This window comes from Eublepharis macularius, chromosome 4 (genome assembly GCF_028583425.1).
Source record: "Eublepharis macularius isolate TG4126 chromosome 4, MPM_Emac_v1.0, whole genome shotgun sequence".
Taxonomy (NCBI): Eukaryota; Metazoa; Chordata; class Lepidosauria; order Squamata; family Eublepharidae; genus Eublepharis; species Eublepharis macularius.
In genome coordinates, this window is record NC_072793.1 from 22,563,938 (window position 1) to 22,577,106 (window position 13,169).

General features: G+C 48.7%; 1 protein-coding gene across 3 annotated transcripts in view; it reads left to right on the forward strand.

Moving 5' to 3' along the window:
* Positions 1–12,187, forward strand: part of KIF19 (kinesin family member 19) — a 46,921-nt gene extending 34,734 nt beyond the window's left edge. The window contains exons 10-20 of one of the 3 annotated variants that reach the window (XM_054977048.1): positions 150–297; positions 666–840; positions 1,018–1,216; positions 1,563–1,833; positions 2,190–2,311; positions 3,130–3,284; positions 6,687–6,795; positions 8,016–8,112; positions 9,626–10,026; positions 10,773–10,932; positions 11,563–12,187. In XM_054977048.1, the coding sequence (XP_054833023.1) occupies positions 150–297; positions 666–840; positions 1,018–1,216; positions 1,563–1,833; positions 2,190–2,311; positions 3,130–3,284; positions 6,687–6,795; positions 8,016–8,112; positions 9,626–10,026; positions 10,773–10,932; positions 11,563–11,729 (2,004 nt within the window). In that variant the 3' untranslated portion in view covers positions 11,730–12,187. The remainder of the gene's footprint in view (positions 1–149; positions 298–665; positions 841–1,017; positions 1,217–1,562; positions 1,834–2,189; positions 2,312–3,129; positions 3,285–6,686; positions 6,796–8,015; positions 8,113–9,625; positions 10,027–10,772; positions 10,933–11,562) is intronic. The other 2 variants (XM_054977049.1, XM_054977050.1) reach the window with 2 other exon arrangements.
* Positions 12,188–13,169: the final 982 nt, after the last annotated feature.

Genomic DNA, 13,169 nt, shown 5'->3' on the forward strand with positions numbered 1-13,169 from the left:
CTAACTATATCAAAAGCCTTTTCTAGCAGTAAAAGCTGGTGGGATGCCATAGAGTTGTCTTACCACGTTCAGGGCTTAAAGGAACCATGTACTTCAAACACTTACATTTTGATCTCTCTCTCTCTCTCTCTCTCTCTCTGCCTGGGCAGGTAAAGCGTAATCTTCTTAATGTCTCCTATCACATCGCCCAGTACACGAGCATCATTGCTGACCTTCGGAGTGAGATCCAGAGGCTACAGCGGAAGATCGAGCAGCAAGAGCCGCGCCCATTGCGACCTGACATCCGTAGTATTCAAGGTAGACAGATTCCTATGGTGGGGGGGGGGGGAGTGATTTCTGCCACTGCATGAAGCTCCCCGCCCCGCCCCCCCCCGCATCCTTCAAGGAAATACTTGTTTTCTGCAATCTATATTTTGTGGATTTATTCTTGACAAAATGTGACATCTCTACATAAAGGGGGGAGTGTGTTTGATGTTTCTCTGGAGGACAGCAGGTCATAGAGTTTACACTAGAACGGCAGATAAATGAGGTGGCATGTTGGGATGGGAAGGTGGAGTGAGCAGAAGGAGGATGTGGCTGTCCTGTGGTTTTTCTTCTCGCTTAACGTGTTCACTGGCCTTTTTGCATCCTGAAGCCCTTCTCCTTCCCCACCTTTTGTGTCACAGCCGAAGTGCAGCTCCATGGCAACCCCTTTGAGAGGCAGGAGATGGACCAGCTGAGAGAACAGCTGATTAGCACCTTCCGGGAACAGATGGAGGTGCGGCGCCACCTCATGGAGCTGGAAAACAATTACATGGAGATCCAAATTGAGAGCTCCCGCCACCTGATCACCATTTCCAAGTAAGCAGGAGGCCAAGAGTGGACCGGAGGTGTTCCGGAGTTGATTGGGTTGCCCAGCGCCGACTCTGTTAGTAAGGGTGGCAGAGGGAACTCTACTGGGCATCGCTGCTGCGTGTCTCCTGCCAGGTCTTGGTTCTGATGCAACCCCTCCACTTTCCCTCCTCCCCCTACCCCCAGCTGGGACCAGGAGAAGACACGCCGTGCCCAGAAATGGCAAGAAGAACAAAGGAAAGAGAGCTACAGGAAAGACGAATGTGAGAAGGATTCTGACACCGGCGACGAGTTGTCAGATGTTCCAGAGCCACAAGAAGTGACATTAGCTAGGGAACATATCGCCGCCCTCCAGGAGGAGCAAGATAAACTTCACAAACAGAAGGTGTTCAGGCAAAGGAGACTGAGGCTGATTCCGCACACGTTGGATAATGCACTTTCAATGCACTTTATCAATCGTTTGAGGTGGATTTTTTGTTCCGCACATGAAAAAATCCGTTCCAAATGATCTATAAAGAGGATTGGAAGTGCATTATCCGACGTGTGCGGAATCACTCTGAGGGATTCTCAGCTAAAATGGGGAGGGGAGAGGAGGGAGCCCAGGACTGTGGCCACAAGGAAGTGGTCATCTCTGTGGGGTGCAGCACTGTGCAGTCTGTAAGGCTGCCACAGCAACAGCTGTATTGCTTTTGATGGCCGCATGACCTTGAGCGACTCTTCTCCCATGCCAGGCTGAGCTGGAGAGGAGGTTCTGGGAGGTGCAGCAGCGTGGCCACCGGCTAGAGGAGGCCTTGCCGTGGCGCATCAGCTCTGAAGAACAGCGGGAGGTCCTGAGCCTACTGTGCAAGGTACATGAGCTAGAAGTGGAGAACACAGCCATGCAGTCGGGGGCCCTGCTCAAGGACAACCTCATCCGGCACCAGGAGCGAACTGTGCGCCGCTTCGAGCGCCACTGGAACCTTTGCCATCGCATCATTCATGAACAAAGGCGGTTCATTCACGGTAGGGCCACGACCGCTGCTCGGGATTGTCTCACGGAATACCCTGCTTTGGCATACCTTTATTTTCAATGTGACGCAGACTGCCAAGCCGAGATTCTTTCGCACAACCACCCAGCGTGTCACAGTTGTAGCACAGCACAATGCTGTTATACTGCATTATCGTGCTCTGGCTTAGGTTGATTATATCGCAGCATGGATTTCCTGTACAAGTTGGCCTTGCGCAATACGTGTGTTAACAAGGTTGTCTGTCCTACTGTCCTCCTGGCTGTCGGGGGCTCATGGTCTGAACTACAGACCAGAGATGCATTTATTCCTGAGATGTTTTTAACCCTCTGCTGCTCCCTCTCTTCCTGACAGAGTCTCAGCTGTTGGTGCCATCCCACCTGGAAGAAATGTACCAAACTTACTTGCATGAACTGGAGGAGGGCAGTTTGGACCGTGTGGCTGCCATTGACCGTGCCGCTGCTAGAGCCTTGAAGGTATTGTGCCGCCACCACACCGGGCCGTCATGCACAGCACAGCCAGTTGACAGTGTCTCCGTCCCCTTCCCAGTCTCCCCCTAGATGAAAGGATCTGCACATTTCAGAGGTCTAGATCTATTATGCAGCAGACACCCCGGCTGGCCTGACCTTGCAAAATAAAACCTTTGGGTTAAATTCTCAAGCAAAGGGGCATAGCAGACCCTTTGGTGTCCTTTCTCTGTGAAACCCTATCAACATTTAAAAAAGAAAAAAAAGCTAATCAGTCCAAGGCAGGGCTTTCCCAACCAAGTCATTCTCCATGGATTTCAAATCCAAGGCAGTTCTCACGATGCATAAGCCAGCCTCACTCAACTGTTATCCATCCAGACCTCAAAGATGTATTGGGAGTGGAATCATCAAAAAGAAAAGAGAAGACAAGACCCTGAAAAAAAAGAACTCTGTTTAATCTGTGGGCGTGCTAGGAACTGAACTCTTCCTTACCAAGATTCAGGTCCAGTGGCACCTTAAAGACCAACAAGATTTTCAGGGTATAAACTTTCGAGAGTCAAAGCTCCCTTCATCAGATACCAAGCGTTCGCTTTCTAAAGTTTATACCCCGAAAATCTTGTTTTTAAGGTGCTACTGGACACAAATCTTGCTGTTCTAATGCAGACCAACTTGGCTGTCCACCAGAAACTTTAAAACTTCAGTGCAGTTGCCAATTTACCATCATACCCTCCACCTCATATACCTAAATTGTGGGTACAGAAGCTTCGTTGCATCACTTTGCCGATAACTGCTTTAAGTCTCAGAGCATGTCTGCTGTTTGCCTGCAGGACACATCGGTGGCAAAGCTCCCCCCTCTCGCGGTGGAAACCATCCTGGACTCAGACCAAGAGAGTGTCAAGACCCTGGGCTCTGAGCATCAGCAGCTACCACAGCGAGATTCTCGGAGGAGCATTCTCCCTCCCCTCGTTCCCGAGACAGACAGGTAAGGTCCCATCCGGTACCCCTGGGGAATGTGTGGTGCAGGTTGCAATAAAGTCTTTCCAGAGTATATGGAGTGTGGCAGTCAGCAAAAGAGTTACACAAGTCCCGGAGATACTTCAGGGAAAGAGCAAATTAAATTAGAACAAGCTGATCTGCATGAAACATTACAGAACAGCCAACATGCACACAGACAAAAATATGCTTCTCTTCCCTAACCTTTCCCTCACCCCTGAAATTCTCTCTCTGCCACCAATGTCCCCCTCTGCCTCCTTTTTTCCCTCTCATCAAATATTTCCTTGATTTCACCCATTTTCTGGGGAAGGTGCCCAGCCTGCTCTTCCTGGCACAACAAATGATTTCCTCTAGAGAAAATATACGAGAGGGCAAGGCACCCACCGTGTCACAAAGCAGCTTCATTCCAGACAAACATTGCCATCTTGGAGCATCATCACTTTTTCTTCTGAAAAAAGTCTAAGCAGTCACTGTTGGCTGTTTTCTGTCTCCAGTCTGTTAGGAAGAGCCAGTTTGGTGTAGTGGTTAAGAGCGCAGGACTCTAATCTAGAGAACTGGGTTTGATTCCCCACTCCTCCACTTGAAGCCAGCTGGGTGGCCTTGAGTCAGTCACAGCTCTTCCAGAGCTCTCTCAGCCCCACCCACCTCACAGGGAGTTTTGTTGTAGGGATAATAATGACATACTTTGTAAACCGCTCTGAGTGGGTCATCCTGAAGGGCGGTATATAAGTCAAATGTTGTTGTTATTAAAATGGGAAGAAGCAGGCCGTGCACAGTCTTGCTCTGAAAGCAAGTGCTGACACAATGCTGGACAATCTTAACGAGCATACTTTGCGGCAACTTATTTTTCTTTAAACCCTGAGAGTTTGAAGGATGTTTAAGAAGGATGTTGACAAACTGGAACATGTCCAAAGGTGGGCGGGCACACACACTCTTTTTTTTTCAAAAGCAAGCAAGTGTAGCAACGTTGTAACATTGTAGCAATGTATATCAAGCCCTGAGGTAAATTTGTCCAGATGGAGGAGGAGAGTGAATGTGGTACAGTGTGGTACAGCAATGTGATGCGATAGCTACAAAAGCAAACGCGATTTTTGGCTGTATCAACAGAAGCATAGCGTTGAGATCACACAAAGTGTGAGATCTAACCAGAGCTTTGCTCTGCTCTGGTTAGACCTCGCTTGGAGTACCGTGTTCAGTTTTGGGCACCACCGTTTAAGAAGGATGTTGACAAACTGGAACATGTCAAGAGGAGGGCGACAAAGATGGTGAGGGGTCTGGAGGCCAGTTCTTACGAAGAAAGGTTAAAACAGCAAGGTTTGTTTAGCCTGGAGAGGAGGCAACTGAGAGGTGATATGTTAGCCCTCTTCAAAGTATTTGAAGGGCTGTCACATAACAAGATGGGGCAGCATTGTTTTCTCTTGCCCCAGAGGTCGGACCAGAAACAGTGGGTTAAAATTAAACCAAAAGAGTTTTCGGCTAAACATTAGGAAGAACTTTCTGACAGTTAGAGCAGTTCCTCAGTGGAACAGGCTTCCTTGAGCGGAGGCGTGCCCTCCTTTCTTAGAGGTATTTAAGAAGAGATTAGATGGTCACTTGACAGCAGTGATGATTCTGTGAGTCAACATGAATGTATGCAGATGTGGAGAGATGGGATATGAAGAGATGAGCCAGTGCTAGGTTATCATGGCTCTTTCTTGCATAGCTGTGGAAACAGCTGAATTTCCTGCATTGTGCAGGGGGTTGGACTGGGCAACCTTTGAGAGACCCAGCTCTGTGTTTGGTTAAGTGATTCGGCTGCGAATCAGCACTCTCCTGGTTCGAATCCCATTACCGCCTTGAACTTAGTAGGTGGCCTTGGGTCAGCCCCTCCTCTCAGCCCCAGGTCCCCAGCTGTATTGCGGGGATAATAATAATACTAACTTGTTCACTGCTCTGGGTGAGGCACTAATCTGTCTAGAAGAGCGGTATATAAGCGCAGTTATCATCATTTATTATTATTATTATTACTATTATTATTATTGCTATCATTCAAATTATCCAAAACACAATCAACAAAAAGCAGAGGTCACGTGTCATTATTGATTGGCCTTGCTAAGCTGATTCAAATTTCCACCGGAGTCTTAAGTATCAACCAGATACCAGCATAATATGTACGCTGTTCCAAGTAGCGCCATCTTTTGCAGTTCTGTCGGTGTTATGTCAGAAAGCTGCAGTTTTTCCATTATTTATTTATTTATTTATTTATTCATTCGTTCGTTTGTTTGTTTGTTTGTTTGTTTGTTTGTTTGTTTGTTTGTTTGTTTGTTTGTTTATTATAAGGGCTAGGGTATTGGACTGAGCCTGAAGAGACCCAGGTTTAAATCCCCATTTGGCCATGAATCTTACCGGATCACCTTGGGATAGTCCTTCTCTCTCACCCTAGCCTACCTCCTAGAGTTGTTATGGTGAAAAGGAAGGAGTGGGGATTGATTTGAGCAGCCCTAAACCTTTTGAAGGGAGGGCGGGATCAATGGGGAAGTACTTTATCTGTCCCTCTTTCCCCCCCTTGCCCCCACCACTGTTTCCTACAGTGCAACAAACGCGTACTGGGAAATCCTGGGGCAGGGAAAAGTATCTGGAGGAGGGGACTAGAAGGGGAACGTTTCCGGCACTTGGTTATCATCATAATTGTACAGATGCTCAGTGCATGATGGACATCATTGACGGCAGTCAAGCAGAATTTCCCAGAAGAGAGAGGTTCTCTTCCCAGCCCACAAGCATTTTTTTAAAACAGGAGAGGAAGCAAGATTGCCAGCAGTCTCTGTATACTAACAGCATACAGAGCAGCCTTAAATGAATTGTCCTCCCTGCCTGGTGCTAACTGGCAGTGGTTAAGCCAAGGCAGTTCTGCATGAAATCTTTGCACGGACAGGGGCAGGGATTCAGCCCAAGACTCTTCACCAGCAAAACCTTTCCACCGTCACTATTCTACAGAAACGTCCCTGTTGACATGAAAATCTGTTCCCCCCCCCCCCAGACACAGCGTGAGGGCTGGTCCACATCTGGGACTCCCAGCAGTTGCTGCAAAGCAACAAGGGAAGGAATCCCCCTGGCAACTTCCCTGCAGTCCCGTTTGCCCCTGTGCCTTTGCCTTATGACACACAAAGCATATATCTGGAAACCCTGGATGGTCACAGAGTAGCTGGCGGAGGGAGTTACAATGGGAAAGAAGCAGGTGGTCAAAGGGTTAAGCTCCTGCCCCGTCCTGCATGTTCCCCCTGCAAATCGCACCTACCTCCGGCCAGCCTCCTTGTGGCTTTTTAGTGGTTACAGGGCTCCCTGCCCTTTTCCTGCGTCTTCCAGAGATCTCAGGCTCTGCAGTGCTCACAGCTAACCTTTCTCCTCTTCTCAGCAGTGAAGCCAGTCAGGTATTCAAGACCAGTTCTCGGGCCAGGCAGTTGAAGAATTCAGCAGTAGTGACACCACCTCCTATCCACGTCAACGGCGTGATCAGCCAAGAGGTGTGAGACATTAGAAGGGAAAGTTTTTGTATACAGGGGATGGGCTGAGCTTGGAGCATTCATCTTTCTAAGAGCCAAAACAGACGAGACGCCTGGCGCATGGAGGACACGTGTCAGTTTCCCGTAAGGTTCCACGGGAAACGTAGTGAGAAAGAACCTCTGTCAGGAGAAGAGGGAGCAAATCCACAGCCAGGGTGAACGAGCATGCTGGCGGCAGCAAGAGGGAGGTGGTCAGAGGGAGCTGGCAGCGGTGACCGGCTCCTTGTCTCTCTCGCCACCACCAGTGTGCTCAGCTCCCTCTGCCTGGGGAGTGCTTTTAGGGGAGCAAGAGGAGCTGGTGGCAGCAAGAGGGAGCTAAGCAGACTAGACAAGACATCTTGAGAAAGATCCTCTGCCAGGGAGAAGAGGGATTCTCTCCCTCTTCTCTCTGTCACAGGTTCTTTCTCTCTACACTTCCTGTGGAAGCTTGCAGGAAACCAACTCATGTCCTCCACGCATCAGGTGTCTCGTCCGTTTTGGCTCTAAAAGTCTCTCTACACATAACTAAGTACCTAGGGACACTCAAGTGCAGGATTGTATGTATAGTCCTCAGTTCACATGCAAGCTATTCTTGCTCAGTGCACGTGAATGCTGCTTTCATGGGAGCTCCCTTTGTGTGATTGCATCTGCAAGTGATTCCAAAGGGAAAAGCACCAATTCATTTCTGTTTTTGCTCAAAGGAGTACTGTAGGCTCCTTTGAACTGCCAATTTGCATTTCTCTTAAGGTGTGAGAAAGTGTCAAGATCTGCATTTGAATGAATGGATGTGAGGGAAACTCGGATTCTTTTAGCAGTTGAGGAGGAAAGGTGTGAAGGTACTCACAGGGAGCAAATTGAAGTGTGACTGTGCGAGCGAGTGCATGGAACGTTGGAGGGGGGACGCGTGAAATGAGGTTCACTTGAGCATCCCTAGGTACTTAATAACACATAGAGACACTCTAAGAAACAGTATTTACACAGCAGATAAGCTTCTGCATGTAATTGCATGGGACGGCCACTTTAAAGGGCAGATGAGGACTTTCACCCATGGCTGGGAGAATGATGGTGGAAATGCCTATATAGTTTTCCCATGCAGGTGTGTGTCTCTGTCTGCAGGCTGTGTGCATAGACAAGCAGGAGGGGATGCCTCCAGTAGTTTGGGAGAAGTCTTACGGACCTGACTTGCCTCTCCCTCTCCACAGTACCTACCCCGAGACAGTCTGGTTAGCTTGGGTAGCCAACGAAATTCTTCCCCCGACAGCAGCGATCACTGCTCTGACGGCATCCTGACACGTGGAGGTAATTATAAGCTGGACATTTAAGGGCCCCCGTAAAGCCAACCCGCAGTTACAGTGTAAGCTGCCCGCCAAACCGCAGCGATATCAGGAGTCTCTCCTCTGAAACAGATTCCTGGGAGAGGCGAAAATTGATTGGCGTGGTGGTGATGGTTTCTCCTCTCCCCCCCTTAGGTCTTTTTTATTTCTCAAATTACGTTTATGGAGCATATTATAGAAATGGCTTTACAGCCTTGCCTGGGCCCTGGAAAGGTGTCCTGAATCCCATCCTCCGTCCTTTAGCCAGAATGGTGCTGTTACAATATTCTACCTAGGCATATAGGTACAAGTGAAAATCCAAAGGGACCCTTTGCCTCTATCCCTTGCCCAGTCGCACAACTCCCTATAGGCATCCCCTTTTGAAGGGTCCCTCAGTTAGTTTGTTTGTTCGTTTGTTAGTTCGTTCGTTCGTTTAGGGCTTGTTTTCTGGGGAAAGAGTTGGTGGAACTCAGTGGAGGAACTCAGGACCGCACAATGACGTCGCTTTGGGTCAGCTGGAAAGGGGGGGGGGGAGGTCTTTTAAAGTTTAAACTGCCCTCGGCGAAAATTGTCACATGGCCAGTGGCCCCGCCCCCTGATCTCCAAACAGAGGGGAGTTTAGATTGCCCTCGGCGCAGCGGCACGGAGGACAATCTAAACTTCCCTCTGTCTGGAGATCAGGGGGCAGGGCCACCAGCCATGTGACCATTTTCAAGAGGTGCTGGAACTCCGTTCCACCGCGTTCCTGCCGAAAAAAAGCCCTGCATTCATTCATTGTTGTGGTCCTTAGCTCTGTGAGCTGCATCTGTGGAGGTAACTCAGAAAGAGAAAACAGTTGCTGGCCATCCTTGCCATAAGCCTGCTCCATTTGGCCTCTTCACAAGGGTAATTTGTATAGAAACTCAGCTGGTCCTGCTCTGGAATTGTTTTGGCTGAACGTATTTGTAGGGGTGGTGGCAGTGAGTTCTTTTGACTTCTCCTCATAAGGGGAAGGGGAAGATAGGGGCCATTTTGATACCATGTAGGCTAAAGGAGAGTGGGTAGACAGGCAGCTTAAACTAGTATCAGCTCTCTAGAGCTGTCCATGCAGATCATTGCAGGGGCCGTGGAGGTTGGCTCTCACTGCGGCTGACCCAAGCTCCCCCACAGATCTCAGGGGCTTTGGTTAGGAGGGGAGGTAGGCTGCAGAGGTATTGTTCAGTAATCATGAGGCTTCACCTGTTGGATTATTCTGAAGAAGATTCTCCTAACGTTTAGATCCTGTTGTATTACCATCATGTTCGTTACCTTGGGGAAGAATTATGATAAAGACATCTTTTCCTCTTTGCCCTGTTAAAAGGATAACACTGTTTCCATTGCTTTCGTGCATGCCTAACGAACCAGTCTCCCTAGCCAAAGCTTTTCATACTCTGGGCCAAGGAAGCATGGTTTCTCTTTGAAAATACACTATGCACCTGAGCACATTTTCATGTTTTGCCGTATGCACCCTCCCTTGACAGAGCGCAAGGCGATAGTGTGCGGCACCAAGAGCATTGCTGTGAAGGCTGCCCGCCGCCGCTCCCGAGTGCTGGAATCTGACCGCCTGAACCTGCTGGAGCCCACCAAGGAGTGCAGCAGCCTATCCCTACACTCGCTAAGTGAGAGCGAGGACCCCTTGTGCCGGGAGACGCCTGCCCTCTGCCAGCCAACCAGCCCCAGCCTGCAACATGCTGTCAGTGAGGACAACCTGTCCAGCAGCACGGGGGAAACTGTCCCAGGAAGGCATGCCCCCCGGCACTCCCCTGGACCCTGGCTCCGGGTGAACAAAAAGGGGGGCAAGAAGCAGGAGAAGAAGGAGGAATCACTAGAAGCCAAGAGGAGGAAGCGGAGGTCACGGTCCTTTGAGGTCACTGGCCACAGGGTATGTCTTCAACATCCCAGAACTTTAATGAGGAAGAATTGGGGCATGTCTTCTGCAAAGAAATCAGCCAGTCAGAGCAGGGCTGAGTTCTCATTCCCCGTCAGTCAACCTTGGTGCCGTTAAGCTTACTTCCTTCAGTGTCGTTCCTGTGTTGTTAGGAAGTGGGCGAGATTTCATTCATTTCACTTAAGTTCATCACCATATGACCATGGCAGGGTTCTTGCAGTAACCAAGGTGCCGTCTACTGCTCCAGCCCCTTTGCTTCTTCCCATGAATTCCCCAGGGGTTTTCACATTTTTCCCCCAAAGCAGGAAGGCATGCTGGGGAAACTCAAGTGAGGCCTTCCCACAGCATAGAGTTTCAGAACATACAAATGATCAGCTGAGCTATAGACCCTTGCCTGCCTACAATGAGCAATTTGAACAACGCAAGAGATCTTGCTAGAAGAAGGAATACATAGCAAGTTTCTATAGAACAGTGTGAAAACACACTGGCGAAGTCCTTCTGCTAACGGTAGCGTTCTTTTCTCTGGAGTTACAAATCAGAAAACCAGTCTTGCACAGTACATGACCCGTGCTGACACCCAACTGATGTGTGTCTGTAACGCAAACTGCAGCTAGTTTCTCCTTTCCAAAACCTCTTGGCGAATGTGCCTTAATAAGAAATCATGGGGGCGATAAAGGAGATTCCTTCCCTGCTTCTAACCCTCCTCCAATCTGTATGACCATCGGTTTCCCCCTCTCTAGCTCCCGTGTCTGAAGAACAACATTGCCCACCACCATCCACTAGAAAGCAATTCTGAGCACAAGATAATGGCTGCAGGAGGGTCGTCCAACACTCGAGCCATTGGAAAAGCTGCAGTGCAGTTATCTAGAGTGAGACTACTGCAGGCCCAGCCCTCATCAGGTGCGTGAGCTGAGGCAAGCAGAGCCAATGCTTCCTGGCAGCTGTTGCTTCTTGCTGTAACAAAACCAGTGGGGAATTGAGGTGCTGCTAATTATGGTGAGCATCTGCCCGCAAGTGCACAGACAAGATCTCACCTTCTTAATTACTTAGGGGAATAATATATCTGGAATTAGAACTACCTACCACTAGGGGAGTATGCTGAGAAAATGTGGGGTTGTAGGTCTGTTGAACGGATTAATATAACTATAACAGAGAACTATTAAAAGCTGAGGAGTAGTACAGTTGCATCTGGACAGCCCGAGTTAGGGTATGTTTGGTGCAGTGGTTAAGAGCGGCAGGACTCTAATCTGGAAAACTGGGTTTGATTTCCCACTCCTCCACTTGAAGCCAGCTGGGTGACCTTGGGCTAGTCACAGCTCTCAGGAGCTCTCTCAGCCCCACCCACCTCACAGGGAGTTTTGTTGTGGGGATAATAATAACATACTTTGTAAACTGCTCTGAGTGGGCATTAAGTTGTCCTGAAGGCCGGTATATAAATCGAATGTTATTATTATTATGTTATTATTATGTTTGTAGCGGGAGCATATGGACATACAGTGCAACCAAACGATTTCCCTTTCTTTCCTTCAGGCCCCACTGAGACTTCTCCTCTCTTTGTCTCCTCCAACCAAACTGGTATATCCAAGAAAGTGACCTATCCCAGCCACCGTCCACGTTTGAACTATATCACAGTGAATGGGGCCAACGCTAACAGCAAGGACGGCAGAAACCGACGATGTCAAGAACAGAGGTTATAAACCTCTAGAGATGTGTTTGGTGCCCACTCAGGAAGCAAAGCAGGAAGAGTCATTGTGAGAAGACGGTTGCCGCACAAATGGCCGTGGCAACCCAGAAGAATGCACTGGAGTTTCTGGCTGCAGGTGTTACTGTCAAGATTTTCTCTTGCCTTGAACGTGTTTCAGCTCCAAGAGAAGATACCCCAGGTTGAACTAAGTAACTCCTTAGATGGTCAGGACCATGTACCCCCAGAGGTATCTATTGTCTTCTGTAACAAGGACTGAACTGGAAAAGCCCTTTCTCTGCAAGCACAAACTCTCTGCTTAGTTTTAAACAGAAGCACTTGCAGCTCTGTTGTGCCCTTGTGCTAGAGGGCGGAGAATACCACACAACTTCTGCTCAATCTATAAAGAGACTGGTCGCCCCATGCTGTGTGTGTGCACTAAATTTTTGCATCACATTAAGTAGTTGAATACATTTCAATAAATCAGAATAACTTTGCACCTTTCTGCCTGTCTGTGACATTCCTCATAGGAATAGGGATCTGGGGATAGGAAGGTGGTGAGTCCTGCGTGGCTCTAAGTGTCATGATTAGAGGCAGGCACGAACCAGGAAAATGGCAGTGCATTGCGTTTCTTGGTTTGTCACGTTTCGCGAACCATGAACCACTATGGACTTGCCGTGTTCATGAACTGGTTCATTTGGTTTGTCGGTCACTTCTGGAGCTGCAGAAGGTCTGCAGAAAGTCCATCTCTCCCCCCCCATTGCCTAGGTAACAGATTGATCGCCACCAGGCTGTCTGCAGTGATGAACCGAAAAGCGAACCATACAAACCACTCTAAAAATCATAGCGGTTTGTCGCAGTTCGTCAGAGATGTGCTTCAACGAACCACCGGTTTGCGAACCAAAAACTGGCCCAGTTCATGATGAACTTTGGTTCGTATTTCGGTTCATGCCCATCTGCAGTCATGATCATTTTCAGAAAAAAAGCAGACAAAGCCCTGAGCTGGTGGGGGCAAAGGGCAAGACCATGCAGGAATCATCTCTGGTGGGATAATACAGGACTTGGAGATGATATACAGAGTTTCTAGTAACCTTGTCATGGGGTTTGATACCACAACACTTCATCTGCAAAGGAACTTCGTGACAGCTGGCAAATGATGGGACAGTGTCTTTTGCAGATCCAGTCAGCTGAGGTGAAATATCATGGAGGCAGATGAATAATATCACGCATTTTCCCAACAAACCCCAAAGCATTTTCCAAGTCCTCTTCAGCCTCTTTTTTTGTTGCTGACACAGGATTCAGTTCCTGCCAAATGTACTTCATATCCAGCTGCCTGCCGCTGCTGTTGAAACTAAGAGTTCCACTTGGGCTGTCAGCAGAGCTGCATGGTTTTGTACAATCTTGTGCATACGTCTCACCCTATGAAAGTAGCTGTCCTAGCCCATCACTCTGGGCA